This window comes from Colossoma macropomum, unplaced genomic scaffold (assembly GCF_904425465.1).
Source record: "Colossoma macropomum unplaced genomic scaffold, Colossoma_macropomum, whole genome shotgun sequence".
Lineage (NCBI taxonomy): Eukaryota > Metazoa > Chordata > Actinopteri > Characiformes > Serrasalmidae > Colossoma > Colossoma macropomum.
Genome location: NW_023494784.1, coordinates 23,290,287 through 23,305,658, shown reverse-complemented (window position 1 = coordinate 23,305,658; position 15,372 = coordinate 23,290,287). Strand labels below are relative to the sequence as shown.

The following is a 15,372-nucleotide window of genomic DNA, read 5'->3' as shown; positions in this document are numbered from 1 at the left end:
GTAAATCTTTGTCACTGCCTGTTAAAGAGTCATGTTTCCCTTTTAAATGAGTTAATACTAGAGCTACGTGTTGCAGCTTTGTATGCTGAGGACATCATGTGTTGTACCTGAGATTATAGCAAACCTCAGTGATGGCATTGCAAGCAATGGCATTAATAGTTACAGTGCTCAAAGGTAGTCTTGACACACTCTCTGAATACCATTTGTATCTTGATAATTTATTACTTTCAGATAAATTTATTATGTATTCATTCTTGTTCATCAGAAATGTTTTAACGACCAGCAATAACCACGTTTACTTACTGACGTTCAAACTTATCGCAGAAAGTAACTAAAAATTTAAGAAAGGCTAGTGAAAGTATTAAGACATTAGAGGTACAGGTATTAGTTTATTTTATTTAGGTTAACATTTTGTTACAGATCCTTTCTTTTGGATGGCAGCTTAAGGTCTTCTAGGCATAGTTTGCATGAGTTTGAACACCTGATAATCAGCCAGACTTTTTGGGTGTTCTCTTTTGGGTGGTCATTATGTAGCAGATTTTTAACACTTCTATCTCTTCCCAAGATATTAGTGCATTTTTCACTCTTGATTTTGGAAATTTTAGCATGTCTGTAATCTTTGTTACAGACATGCTATTACCAAGAGACACTTTATATCAGATTAATTCAACTGTGTTCTCTAAGTTTTCTTAGTTTTCTGATGTTTCAGAATGAAATTTACCCAGCAGTCAGGTGTGTTGAATGGTACGTTGGGGATCTCTGGTTTGAACATGTGTGCATTTGAATTAGTGTCCCAACATTTATTTTGAAGTAAACTGGGGGGGTTAGATGAATGTTTTCTAGCTTGCTATTGCTCAGTTGGGCTCAAAGTATTGATTTAGTAATTATAATAAAACATAGGATAGCAGTTTCCTAAACCTGCTTTTGAGCATTGTATGTGCATTTATGTATCATTAATGCACAGTTAAAGCTGGACAGCCCTTGCTTCAGGATTTCAAAAAAATTACCCCATACCGGGGCCGTGTTTAATTAAATGCTTACAAGTAACAACTCTTAGCATAATAAATTCTGACTAATTTACTTCCGCTGCCATTCTAACGGCAAGTTTGTTCTGAAAAGATGTGTCCCGTTACTTGTTACTTCTGTCTTGTATGACAGAACAGTCTTTATGCTCATGATTGTGTGCGAGTGGGTGTGTGTTAGCTCTCTGAGGTGCTAATCCCACTCAGGCTGGCCGTGTGCCTTTCTGTCTGTTTACAGGGATCTGGGCTGGCGTCTGTGCCAACCAGGGTCACATATCACTTTCAAAGAAGAACTACGCCTGTGTCCTTATCACTCCCAATAAGTGTGCCTTCAAACGGCCAAGTCGTTGAGTATCTACTGAGAATGTTGAGCAGGGGCATATGTGTCAGTGTGTTTGTGTAGACAGACTGAGATCACAGTAATTGCTGCCTTGGTGGTATGTAGAGGAGATCCTCCTTTGGGACAACGAGCAGATTCATTAAGGACAGTGGTGGGGGGGATAGTATGCGTTTTGTGTGTCTGTTCGTGTGCATGCACATATGTTGACTTGAAGGTCTGTGCTTAAAATTGCGTTCCTGACAGCCGCTTCTGCTTTACTCCTCTCAAAGTGCCGCTGTGTGTCTGTATCCTCTGCTTTGGCATGTAGATCATCTGTCTCCACCCCACCTCCCCCTCCTCAGCTTCTGGTGTGTGCGCGTGTCATGTGTGCAAGGCCAAACATGCGCTTACCCTGCTTCATTACCACTACGACTGAAACCAAACCACTCCCTACTCCCTTTGTAGTGAACTACCTAGGCCATACAACAAGAGTTTCTTCCAGTGGCGGCTGATGCTTTCTGTCACAGAGGAAGCAGAGATGGCGATAATCTAATGGAGTAAATTGAGTATAGAATCGATTGTCATGTTAAGTTGGTGTTATTTTATATTCAGTAATTTGCTTATTTTTCTAAATAAGTATGTAGATTCAAATATAGACCAGACAACGAAAGGTATTTAACTTGTTAAACTCAACATTGAAAATATTATTCCTTAATGTAATTTCATCTGTTGAGTTATCTGCCTCGACATTTGATCACCACTTGTGACATGACAATTTTTTTTCTTCTAGATTAATTTTTAATGATCATTTGAAACCTGTGAAGGCATTGACGGTATTAGCAGTATCTGTCATGCTACTTCGAAAAAAGCTATATATGCAAAATTACACACAAACGCTACTTAATACTTTACTGTTAACTTGGCAAGCAAAAGAATCACAATTCAAAACTATATTTATAATTTATTATTTTCCAAATGGCAATGAAGAAAGACCATGAAAAACCTTCAAATTATATTGAACCAGCAATTGTAATGCTAGTTTTCGAAAGACTCCCCTGCAGCTCTGAGCATGTGTTCAACACCTGCCTATTTAGTTTAAGTCGTTGTCGGTCATGCGCATTACAATGTCTGTATTGGCAGGTTGTTTTTACATACTGAGTTTATGAGTCAGGCAGTAATCGGATTGCTTCTTTGAATCCGACCAATAAACTCACAGAATAAAACATAATTTAAATGTAATGTAAAACACGAGCTTCATGCAGCAGTTTTTTTTTTTGTAACACATCACGCCCCTTTACCTGAAAAAATGAACGTACATCTTCTAGAAGATGAAGAATGTTTAAGTCCTTCATTTCATCATGCATGTAGTTTGTTTCAGTGTTGCTGTGTTAATCACTGCTTGTTTATTTCCGCTACTGCGGTCCATTTTTGCATATGTGAGGACTGAGAAATCCGAAAGAAATCAGAGTAAGAGTATACATGCGCTGAGAAATCCAATTACTGAGATAAAATCCAGCACTCTTGATTGGATTTCCTAATTGGATTTCTAGATCTTACTCTGATCTAAGGGATCAGAGTATGGTATTTACATGACTATTTGAATAATCAGATAACTGCTTATGCTCGTGCATTAGCACATACTGAGACATATTTACAGCCAAAGTGGTAAAATGGACGTAAAACGTTGAGCTGTCCAAGGTGGTTTTATGTTTGTTGAAGGCACAAAATGGGTCTTCTTAACATTTGGGTTGCCGACCTCTGCTATAGGCTGTGCTTCCATGTGCACTTTCAAGTAGACAGACACAGCTTACATTAAAAAAACAGCGTCAGAGTGTAGTGGTGTGGGGTAGCTATTTCACATTTTTGTATTTACTAAAAATATTGAATTGCAGTATGAGTGAACAGTTATATAGGCATGTTAACTGTATTATATATTATTTTAGGGAAGCCATATTTCCTGTGCAATTGTAAAACAACTGACACTGATTTTATCACTCTCATATGGCAGTATGCTTACAAATGGAAGCCAGCTAGCTATTGGCTGTAAGCTGGCCAGCTCCTCTTTTCCTATGAATTGCCCTACATAATTCATGAAATAATGACCTGAAGCAGTGATCTATAGACCTACAAGGCTGCCTTTTGAGATTCATCCCAGGTCTCTACAGCTTTAGCCACTTTAAAGCAGGTCATGACAGGACCTTGAGCTGATCAGGTGCTCTGAATGGTTGAGGGGGTTGACAGACAACTGAAATACTGCCCTCTGTTTCGCTCTCAATACTAAAGAAGTGTTTTTTTTACCGGGGCATGTGTCCTTGGTTCATAGGGGCAGAGGCTAGTGTGTAGAGTGGGGGAAGAAAGGGCATTCCCGGAGAGTTACAGTGCACATGCTGGACCATTGAGAGAGTTTTAAAGGGAAGGATGTGATGCTTAAACCCCCTCTAATGGCCTGCACATATATCTTGACTATCTGGCGTTGAGCCCCACTCGGCACTCTTATAACCATTATGCTAACTAAATGCTCCCTCAGTGTTTGCAACACTTAATCTTTCCTAGAGCCCATATTCAGCGTGAACTTAATTACCCACCAAAGTAACCACATACTTCCTCTTCAGCCCAGTCCCACACCACTCCTACTGCTAGATAAGAGACTTTATATTTAACACATAATACATCCTCAAAATATATCTCACCCACTTTCTCCTCATAATCATAGTTGCACACTAATTCTGTCATGGCTTGTTCTGCGGGCATCCGCTTTGTCACCACTTAGCTTATCCAATGTTTGCTAGGAGAGGGAATCTTGTTTGGTGAATTTAGACCTTCCTCTAAAACTGCCTACGCAGTCAAATACTCTGTCTGGTCTTGCACTGTTCTTTAGTCCGTAAATATTGCTGTACCGTCATCTATGTCCGTAGACTCTATAAATCAGGCCCTTAAAGACTTTCACACCCCCCCCTCTTCCCCAACCTTGCAGCCTTAAACCTACATCACATAACCTACATTACCTTTTTTAATCTGTTTCTTGATTGTCAATAAATCTGTATTTGCTCTCTCATATTCTCATTCGCTAGATTGTTCTCAAAGTGTAAATCCATCTTAAGCGTCTTCCTCTGTATGTACACCCTGCATGTAGCTCCACACCCTTTCTGTTATCCTTTTATCTAAACTTAGAGTTGTCTGTTCAGCAGCTAGAGGGTATGAGATATGAGGTTGTATGACTTATGCCCAGTGCTGCTGCAAATAAGAGTCATGAATCTCCAAGCTGCCTCTGATATAATGACAGTATATTCTTAACGTTGACCTACTGTTTCTTTTCTTTGATGATCTGGTGTCTTTTTCATTACTAGCTCACATTAATTTGTATGTTTTATGTAAACTTATTAGTGATTTTGTGATGTAGAACTAGTCTAGAATTCTCCTTTTCTAGAATTTCTGTGCTTGTTTCTCCCATTTAGTCAACATCGTGTTCAGAAGTAAACTTTGTTTTCTAAATGATTCTTGATTGGGCTGTCAAACAAGTGGGTAAAGGAAGTGGTGGATTGAAAAGCTACTTGATTGCTAGGTCTTCAGTTGTTCTGATACATGTTACTAGTTGTAAATGCCAAGTATGAGACCGGTAGTAACGTTCCCACCAGGACGAATGGGAGCAGATAAAAATGCTGCTGGAGAATGTGTGTGCATTGCATATCCCTCTCTGATACTGGAGTTTTCTACTTCCATGCCTCTGTGTGTAGACACAAACGTGTGTGTGTGTGTGTGTGTGTGTGTGTGTGTGTGTGTGTGTGTGTGGGCTTTGCAATGTTGTGTTTACTTGTGGTGGCTCACGTGAACATTTTATGACGGCTGTAGATGAAACATTAAGGCTGCAAGAAATATTCCATAATACTCAATAAATTAGAAAAGAAAAGCCATTTGAATAACTGACACATTCACCATTTTTATGAACCCAGGCACTACTGTGGGGAAATAAATATTTATAAAGCCAATCTTTATAACTTTATAACTTGCTCAGGCAATGTGCGTGTACAGTTGCTTATTTAGGTCAACAGAAAGAGAGAGTATTAGAGTGCGCTTAATGTGGATAAAATCAATATTAGGGAAAATGAAGATTAATATACTTTCCTGTTTTCAGAATCAGTGTGTGTATATATAGAAACACTACATTACTAAACACCACTCTCCATACCTCTCAAACACTGGCATCCGCTCTAAGTGATCTTCTCATCCATTTTAAAAGCTCCTCCCTGTGTCCCAGTGCAGCTAACCTCTGAGTGGTTTGTTTGCGTTTGTCTGTCTCCCCTGTTCTCGTACAGGACGCAGTGGTGCTGTGTATGTGTGTCTGTGTGGCTCCAGGCTGCTGCTGGCGGTCAGGCATCGGCTCCAGGCTCACTTCTCCTCCCTGAGTGGCCTCCACTCTCGTTCCCCTCCTTAACTCAGGTCATACAGAGTTCCGCAGCGCCAGAGCTATTTTTAAAAGGCCATAAAGCCAAGCCTGTTTAACGGGGGGAGACAAGAAAGAGGGGTGTGCACACACCACACACGTGTTTGTCTCTCACTCACACTCACAGTCTGTCTTTATCTGACTTAGTAACACATTCATTGTTCTTGAACTGGCAACTATCTGTGTGCATCAGTGCTTGTGTTGTGGTATTGTACAGTATATTTTGTATTACATCGCATGGCTTGTTACAGTATTTGTGTAGTAGATTTGCATTTATAGGGGTGGGAAAAGTAATGAATTCTTGTGACTTTTACATAGGGTTATGCATAAATTGTTTGCTGTAAATGGCCCATATAGAACAGTTTTCTTAATTTTTTCACCATTTTCCATCCTCACTTTAACCCATATGGTTAAACAGGCTGTTTTTGTGCCTAAGAAAGGCCCATGTTCTGTTTTTGGTAGGTGTGTGTTTTTGTTTCATTTGTTTCATTTTCTCATAATGATTATGTTCCTAATCCATCATTTACGACCATTTCCAACATCTCTTTATTCCTTAAAGTTAAACAGTTTTTGTTACTGTGCCTTTAAGACTTCAAAAAAAACAGTCCAGGCTAAAACACTCTTTATAGTTTCACCATTAATGGAATGGGCTGAAAAAAAAGATTTTCCATGATATGCACCCTTTAAGACTAATATATGTAAGTGACCTCTGTTGGCTGTGCTGTTTTGTGCCTTGTTTAATAATAATAAAAAAAGGCTGCCCTTTAACAGCATGAATGGGTGGGGCTAAATGGTTGTAGGCAGTTGTATATAAATTATTTGGTTTCATGACATGACAAAACCAGTAAATTCAAAACAGCTTGTTTTTGCAGCTTAGTTTCCACATATTTAAAGTGTATGGTCTGGGGAGTGAACAGTAGATTTTAAAACTTTTGAAACAAGTGATGAAAATTCAGCTTTTAATGCTGTGGGCCATTTAGTTGACATGAGTCAAAAGTACCAGAAGTTTCTGATAAAAAAAGTAAACACTCTAGACTCGTGCTTATAACACCTAGAATCATAACAAGCGTGGTTTGTTGGCCGCATTCAAAGTCAAGTAAGCTAACCGTACTTGTTAAGGTAGATAAGGAGGGAAAAAAGGCAGTTGGATCGAATTTTGAGATACAGCCCTACTTACGATGATGTGATGAATTAGTTTTAGTCTGTGTGCCTGCATGTGTGCTTGTGTCTGTCTGCAGGGAGTGACTGTAGGTCCAGCCCAGAGGAATGTTTGGCCTTTGCCGGTAACTGGCCTTGATCACACATTCCTGTGGGAGTCTCTCTCTCTCGCTCTTCTGTCTTACTGTTGCTCTTGCTCTCTTGCGCGCTCTCTCTCTCTCTCTCTCTCTCTCTCTCTCTCTCTCTGTCTCTGTCTCTGTCTCTCTCTCTCTGTCTCTGTCTCTCTGTCTGTCTCTCTGTCTTTCTTTGTGTCTCTTTCTTCTCAGTGGGTTGTTAAGTGAGTGACCTTGAGGTTCAGATGAGGTGGGAGGGGACAGTTGGGCTTAACTGTAGTAACTCTCTGTGAGGGACAGAAGGAGGCAGAGGAAAGTGGGAGTGAATTATAGCAACTTTCCGCTGCAAAAAGGGAGGAATTGTGACAGACAGAACAAACATTTGAGAGGCACAGAAGGCGAAACTATTGAGGTTAGAGGAGAGGAAAGTTGACATTTTAGCACCGGTGCCTGTCTGCATGATGATGCTGCTGACCTTAACTGAGACGTCACTGGGCAGACACTACATTGCCATGTTCGAAGCTACTCAGAACGTCATGCTGAAGCCTACTGAGTCATGGAGGGAAGCCCTTCTAGACCACAGAGTGATGGACCTCTTCTTTACTGTGAGTACAGAATCTTTATCTCCATCTCTCTCACTGTGTGTGTGTGTGTGTGTGTGTGTGTGTGTGTGTGTGTGTGTATTTTTCACTCCTGTTTCCCTCTGGAAAGATGCTGATTCTGTTGTCAGTTGATTGGCCTGTAGAGGAACCCTAAGAGATTTTTTAGGTGTATTCAGACATGCTGCAAAGACATAATTTAGTGTCTTGCTTAATATGTAAATTGCTAAGAACAATTAAAGATAGCAAAACTGGATGCTTTAATTAGGATAGTGATTGGCATAGAATGAGAGAACAATTGCTTCTTCAAAGTGCTTATACAGTGATGCATTTATACCTGTTTTCTGGTATTTCCATACCCAGGAGGAAAAATGGCTTTGTGTGTGTGCGTTATTTCCATATAATAAGTAAACCTGGATAAAGAGCAGGACATATTTAATCTTACAGTCTAACTCACCTAGCATTGCTATTGGTTTGTATTCATGTTCATGTAGAATAGGCAGTTAAATTTATTTTTTTCTACATCCATTAAAGTACTCCACCGTAATTTATGCCAGGTGCGTCAAAGTGGGTTACTTCCAGGTCACAGCTCTGCAGAGATTACCGTTTTCCCTCCTCTAGCACTGAAGAGTTAAACTCAAGAAGGCCTTGCTTGTAAGTTGATTAGGTTGAATCAGGTGTGTATTTAATGAGGAACGATGCTAAATTCTGCATGGCTGTGACCTGGAACAACTCACTTTGCATGCATGAATGTGTGCCATGTTTGTACACTTTTACCTAAATTACCTCCCCAGTGTGACCAGAAGAGATCTAGTTTTATTTTCCTTTTTTAGTTTTGCTAAAAAAAACCCTACATCACCTTGTACGATAGAAATTGACAAGCTTGGTTTGGACCCTTTCATCGGCCCAGAGTGTAAGGAAGCATTTGGTTTGGGGATAAATCCAGCCTTGTGTATCTAGCATCCATTGTTTATCATCTCCCTTGCTAGCTTTCAGCAGACACATTTCCACTCACGTAAATTTATGTTAATATAGAAAACATTCCATTTATGCTTGTCTTGAATGTGGTCAAGATTCGTCTCTGGCAACATCTAAGTGTGGTTTCAGTGATCTCATCATAGTCCTGTGTTTACACCTGGCTCTTCATGCAGTTCGGAGAGTAAGATAACGAAGTGTGATCTGAGTACTTCAATTACAAGTTGATGCAAGCTGTAAACAGCCTCTTTGACATCCCCAATATATTCGATAACCTGAGGTGTTGAATTGTCGTTGATTGGCTGCAGTTTTATGCCCCATGGAGATCTATAGGAGGTTGTTTGTGCATTATGTCTTGAATCACTAAGAAAAATGAGAAACTAGTACAAAAATGTTTGAGGAGAAAGATTTGGCTACTCTTGTAGGATGGATGAAAAGTTAGATGTAGTTCAAGATAAGTTAGTTAAACAGAGAATGCTGAGTGCTCTGAATAAAAACGTATAATGAGGAAACCACTCACTATGATGAAGTTGCCAGACCTATCAAACTAAATGAGACAGTGAAAGTTTGAGAGTTTTAGGATAGCCGTTTTAGGGTAGAAACCATAGGCAGCCTTGGCTGATCAGAGAGAGATCTTGATGTGTGGAACAAATCAGTCAACTTTCCTTCACCGTGCAGAGCATAGCTGCCAAATACTGCTCCACTTTCTTCCATTACATATGCATAGTCTACTTGTACCATCTGCTGCCAGATACTGCTCTCCTTTCTCCATCAGTACCAGCGGATTCTGCTTTTCTTTCCTTATGGGCTCCTGAAGAATTTTGTCTACGAGCTGCCAGGGTGTCACTGTGTTATTGTGCATCACCTCTGAGGAGCAGCTGTTAACCAGAGGCTCCTGATTAACACTGCTCCTGTCTTTTAAGTGGGACTGTTGGAGGGTCACTCTGCTCACCCCCAGGGTCAAGATGGGTCAACAGAATCATTAAGTATCGTGGGGTAACCTGTTTAAAGCCCGTTGCAGCATTGTGGAATTTGTGCTCTGCTGTTGGTATTTGAGTTTGACATATCTATTCATCATGCCACCATGGACATGTAAGGGCTCATTGAGAATCTGGCTTTGTCTGGGTGGTATATGATGGCATTTACCGTGGATGGGGAGATTGTTTTTGTTGGGTTAAAGTGTAGTCAGCTGTCTTTCTGTATATCTTGGTGTGTGGTGTGTTTTTCTGTGTGTGTGTATGGACCCATCAGCTGCTTGCCCTCACTCTTCAGCTGTGATGGGGGCAGGTGAGGCATGCAGCCATGCGCTGCAGGGGTCAGAAGTGACTGTGGTCGAGTGGCTGGATTAGACCCTGGCCCTGGATTAGGAGTCCGTGTTAACAGCCACTAATCCCTCGGCCTGTCGGTCAGGGACTCAAGCAGGCAGACATGAGGCTCTCCCTTGTGCCCTGGAGGTTTAGAAAGAGACAACAGAGTCAGAGAATGAAACACAGCCGAAAATAAATCCCCTCTCTTCTATTCACACCTAATAAAGCCATGGCTACGCTAACATTTTCCTACTCAAACCCAACTGAGGAGTGTTTTTGTTTGTGGTTTAGGTTTTTTACATACACATGCGCACACACACAATCCTCTCGTTCTGCCCCATATGTTTATATATATTTCTAACAGATACATACATATAGTTGACAAATGATGGTTATGTGATTTATTTATTGGTTTGTTTTTTTTTATTTATTTTTCTCTTTTTTGTTTATTTATTTATTTATTTTAAACCCTTCGCCTCAAAAGCTGGTGGTTAATGCTGGAATCAGATCAGTTTGTGTTCTGTCCCATTATGCACATGTTGTATGTTTAGGATCTAAATGCATTGTGCAGTTGTTATGGAAGATTTGGCTTGATTTTATACTGATGACTCTTTGCGTTAGTAACTGGACCTGAGTGAAGGTAGTGATGGAGAGATGAAGTGACCAAGAACAAAAGGCAGGAGAAGATCTGATCTGCCCAGGAGACACACAAGGCTTTGTCTTCCTCCTAAAAATACTCTCTCTCTCTCTCTCTCTCTCTCTCTCTCTCTCTCTCTCTCTCTCTCTCTCTCACACTCTCTCACTCTCTCTCTCACATTTTCATTTAGATGCCCCCTTGCCAGTCTCTAACTATAGCTGGACTCGAGGCAGTTGGAATAGTTTGCGTCGTGCGGATGTTCTTCGGCGCAGCTGTTTTTACAGAGCGTGCTGCTCACGTAACTTTGGCCTTGCGCTTGCCTTTCGCTCTCTCTCGCGCTCTCTGTTTAGCTCTATCTTATTCTGTCTGTGTCTCATCTACCTCTCAATCCCCTCCTCCCACTTCATGTCCTCCCTCCCTTCTTTCTCAGCTCAGAGAATGATTTCACACTGTGGAAAGAGCTCAGTTCTCCGGTAGTCCTGGCCTATATTACAGCATGTAAGAGAGAGTGAGTTAGTCCCGAGGTGGTGGATCGTCTGTCTAGCTGGAGGAGATGGAAAGTAGTGGCTGGGTTGAGGCTCTAGACCCAGCCTTAATGCACCAGCGTTTCTGTCTTTTCCTTTTTGCATCTTGCCAGAACGTTTAGACACAGTATGTGAGCAAGAGAAAGCAAGAGATTGAGCCGAGAAAAAGAGAGGCAGTGAGCAGGGAAGAGGACTATGTGCCAAACATCCGCTCTGCAGTGGAACCACATGTGCTTCTGGTAGGGGAGAGCAGGAGTCAAGTCTGGACTACACACACACGCTGTTAGCCATGGTGCCGTGCCACTAAGGCCAGGCATCCCGTGCTTGTCCCAACTTTACTGGGTCTTGGCTCTTGTGAGCGTTTCCTTGAGACTGAATCTTTTGATTGACTAGGACCTGATTTATGCTTTGGATCGGATTGTGGTGGCATTCTTGCTCTGCTTTTTGCATCTGGAAAGTGACCATAAGGACGTGACATTTTCACTTTTTTTGCTGGCTCGTCAGTTAAAGGTGAGCAACTTCTAACTTTAAATCTCCCTGCTTCGTACCTGTTAACCTTTCAAAGCCTTCTCATACTTGCGTGAGCTGCAAAATCAAAGACAGATTCATCTGTACGAGCAAGGGTGAGAGGAGGAGACGGGCTAGTGTAGAAGGAAGAATGTGTATTTGTGTGTGTGAGAGAGAGAGGCTTCTCTGCGTAATTCAGAAAGACTGTGAGAGCTCCCCAGCCGTGTGTTTGGTCAGCTGCCAGTGAGCCAGTCTGCAGTTCCTGCTGGACTCTTTGAGGGGGCCTGTTTGGCTGTATCACTACAGAAAAGACTAACGGGCTATATGCCCTCGCACGTTCATTCGCTTTGTTTCTGTCTTTTGTTGTGTCCTCCATTGCACTGTCTTGAATATCATGCCGCCTGATGTAGGAGGTTTCAGGCTCTTGGTGGGGCAAGAGCATTCTTTGTATCTTTTTTTTTGTCTTCTTAAATTGGAGACTATGTAGAGATCAAACAATATTGTATATGTAGTCTTTTTGCATACTTGATTTTATATATATATATATATATATATATATAAGTTCATGTCATGTGTGTTAATTTTCTTAAGTGGCCCGTTGGCCAGTATAAGACCTCACATGTAGATAGATTTCATATTATGGATTAACTGGTTGCCCATACAAAATTTGCTTGCTTATGACTCAGGATATGCAATTTGTTTGTGTTCTAATTGACAGACCGTCTCTCTCTGTGGCTTCCTCAGGTACACAGGAAGATCCGGGAAGACTCTGACATGGCCCAGGACTCGCTGCAGTGCCTGGCCCAGCTGGCCTCCATGCACGGGCCCATCTTTCCTGACGAGACTGCTCAGGTCACCTACTTGGCCCACATGGTAGAAGGGCTGCTCAACATGATCAATGGGTGAGTGAGAAGCTGATTATAATGCTCTTACTAAGACTTTTAGTACAAAGGTATTCTAATCAAGTTTGTCGCTGTTAAACAAATGAATGATTTGAATGATGAATGAATGATACACATGTTTTGTGCAGTTGAAGTAGTTCCTTATCTAATTGTAGAACAACTGCACCATGTTTTGGGTGCTCATGTTTTTAGGTGTTGGAAATGACATGGTGTTCTCACTTTTGAGCATGTTGTAGAGGTGTCTGAGGTTTTATGTTAAAGACAGAAAGACGGCTTTGTCATTTAAAATAACACATGCAGCCCCTCTTCTGAAATTCAATGCGATGTAGGTGGAGTCATTAGGGTCTTTCTCCATCTCTATCCCTCCCTTTCCCTCTCTGCCTCTCTCACCACTCTGTAATCACCTATTCTTGGAGCTTTTTTCCAGTTGCATCATCGGAAAACCATGCGGCAGGTCCGCCAATCTGTCGTGATTGAACTGTTCTGCTTGCAATTTAAATCCATCTGATATGGGTTAGAACCTCAGTAGGGAGCATAAGGGAAGCAGACCTTGAGTGCTCCTCCAGCGCTCCTGAGGGGAAGCATTCCGAGAATCCAGGTGGTGTTCCAGCACTGTGCTGTGTGCGTTTAAAGTGATAATTGTTCCAGATATTTCCTTGCCTCTTTGGCCATTTGCATGTACACTTGAAAACACTGGAATTTAAATAAATATGGATTGAAGTTCTCTTGATTAAAGCTTTTCCTGGAGTATTGCTGGTTCACTCAAGGTTTCCAGCCTCTGGGACAGATTTTAGAAGAGCTTTGTGGGCAAGAAAAACTACACCACTGGCCTTGAATTTTGTATGAGCATATCATGTGAACGTATTGTTCTACCATACTAATATTAGCTGTAACCTTTAGGAAAGGCAAGGTGGTTACTAATTTCATTCTAGGGGATCAAACGCAACAGTTGAATAATCAAGACTAGCTCACTGGACGCTGCAACTTTATGATGGAACCCATGCATCTCTCTTATTCAATTTATAGAGCATACTTTTAGTAGGATTAAATTTTGGGAGGAGGTGATGATAAATAAAGCAGGCTGTGTGGTCTTTTTCCACAATGTTTTGCTTGTTTCTTTTTGTGTAATTCATACTGACTGTGCTGGTGGATGATTGTCCAGAGATAATACTGTTTCTGTCTTTTAAAGGATTGAGATTGAAGACTCTGAGGCAGTGGGCATCTCCAATATCATCAGTAACCTGATCACCACTTTCCCCCGAAGCGTTCTTACAGCTCTCCCCAGCGAGCTCTTCTCCTCCTTCATAAACTGCCTCACACTGCTCACCTGTTCCTTTGGCCGCAGTGCTGCCCTTGAGGAGGTGGTGAGTAGAAGAGCTTGACTAAATGTGTTTATCTGTATAAACCTTAAGGGCTGTTCACACTTTACTGTGGAAGTCTAGTAATACTGCATCCTGAAATTAGTCTAGAGTCACAAGGAGCATCATAGCAGTTTCACTGTCCTATAGAATTAAAATATCCACATCTAGTGGACAGCTGCTTGACATGCAAATATGCTTAGAAGTTGAAGGGGCAGTGTTTCCTTACCCTGGTCCCCCTGCCTTGCTCGTTTTAGTGTTTTTCCTACTCCAACACATCCATTTTAATTGAGAGGATTTATTAATTAGCTGATATTAACGGATAGTAATTAGCTTCAGTGTTTTAGTCACTTTATAAAACAGGAACGAGGCTTGTTTTCTTGTTGGATCCACCGTGTGTGTTTCTTAGCATGCATGTCAGCTCATTCAAAGCACAGTTGGAATCATTAAGCGCTTATTATTAATTTGTTTAAACAGAGTAACAAAGTGTGACTGTGACTTTTCCTAATCATGGGTTTACTTGTTTAAAAGGTAGTTCTTAGAATTTAAATTTGTTAGATCACATTCTTTAAATTGCAAATAAACGCTATTACAATACTGGAGAATCGCATGATTAACAGAGAAAAGCAAATTAAATGGCAGAAATCATATTGGTTTCTTACCGGTTTCTCACCACCCAGCCCTGCCTCCCCACACACACCAGTATACAAATTAAAGAAATTGCCGAAGAATAATCAAATAGTAAGTTTACTCAAATACTAGGCCTGCATTCCTTAGCACTTTGCCACAAACCACAAATCTTTAGCCTGATGCTGAAAAATGCTTCAGTAGTAGTCTGTGAAGACTCTCCCTCAGTAACAAGCTCACATAGAAATTTGACATTAGCCTGTCTTCCATGGCCTGCCTGTAGGTAGAGCCATTCAGCAGAGCTTGTATGCACTTGACAGAATTGTTTTTTCTGTGTTTGACAAGGTACATGTCCTATAGCATGACTCTTGCGATCCCCCTGGGACCATGTTGTGACCGTCAAGTCAGTGTTGACTATGGGCATTTTTGCTGTATGCCCTTAGCTCTTACACTTTGATATGGGGCATATATGTGCTTTTTCTTATAAAGTATACTCAAAAGTGCACTGAAAGGTATGGCAGTATGAGCTGTCCTTTAAAATCATGCTTCATTTTATACAGCTGGATAAGGATGACATGGTGTATATGGAGGCATATGACAAGCTGCTGGAATCGTGGCTGACGCTGGTGCAGGAGGATGAGCACTTCCCTCGTGGCTGCTTCGTCCAGCCAGCTGTGCAGGTCTTCAACTCCTACATTCAGTGTCACCTTGCAGCCCCTGATGGCACCAGAAACCTGGTCAGAGCAACTCCACACATCTGTCCACAAACTACATTTAAGACCATTTTTCCATTTGTCTTATGACCGTTCCTTTCAGACATTTCCATTGAAATATGCCTGTTATCTCTTTCCACATGCAAATCTGTCAGATGTCAGTGACTATC

At 41.2% G+C, this 15,372-nt stretch overlaps 1 protein-coding gene across 1 annotated transcript in view; it reads left to right on the top strand.

The window, feature by feature from the left end:
• xpo4 (exportin 4) overlaps window positions 1-15,372 on the top strand; it is a 36,532-nt gene that overhangs the window by 8,651 nt on the left and 12,509 nt on the right. The window contains exons 7-10 of the mRNA XM_036558893.1: window positions 7,546-7,658; window positions 12,347-12,504; window positions 13,694-13,868; window positions 15,050-15,226. Coding sequence (XP_036414786.1) covers window positions 7,546-7,658; window positions 12,347-12,504; window positions 13,694-13,868; window positions 15,050-15,226 — 623 coding nt within the window. The remainder of the gene's footprint in view (window positions 1-7,545; window positions 7,659-12,346; window positions 12,505-13,693; window positions 13,869-15,049; window positions 15,227-15,372) is intronic.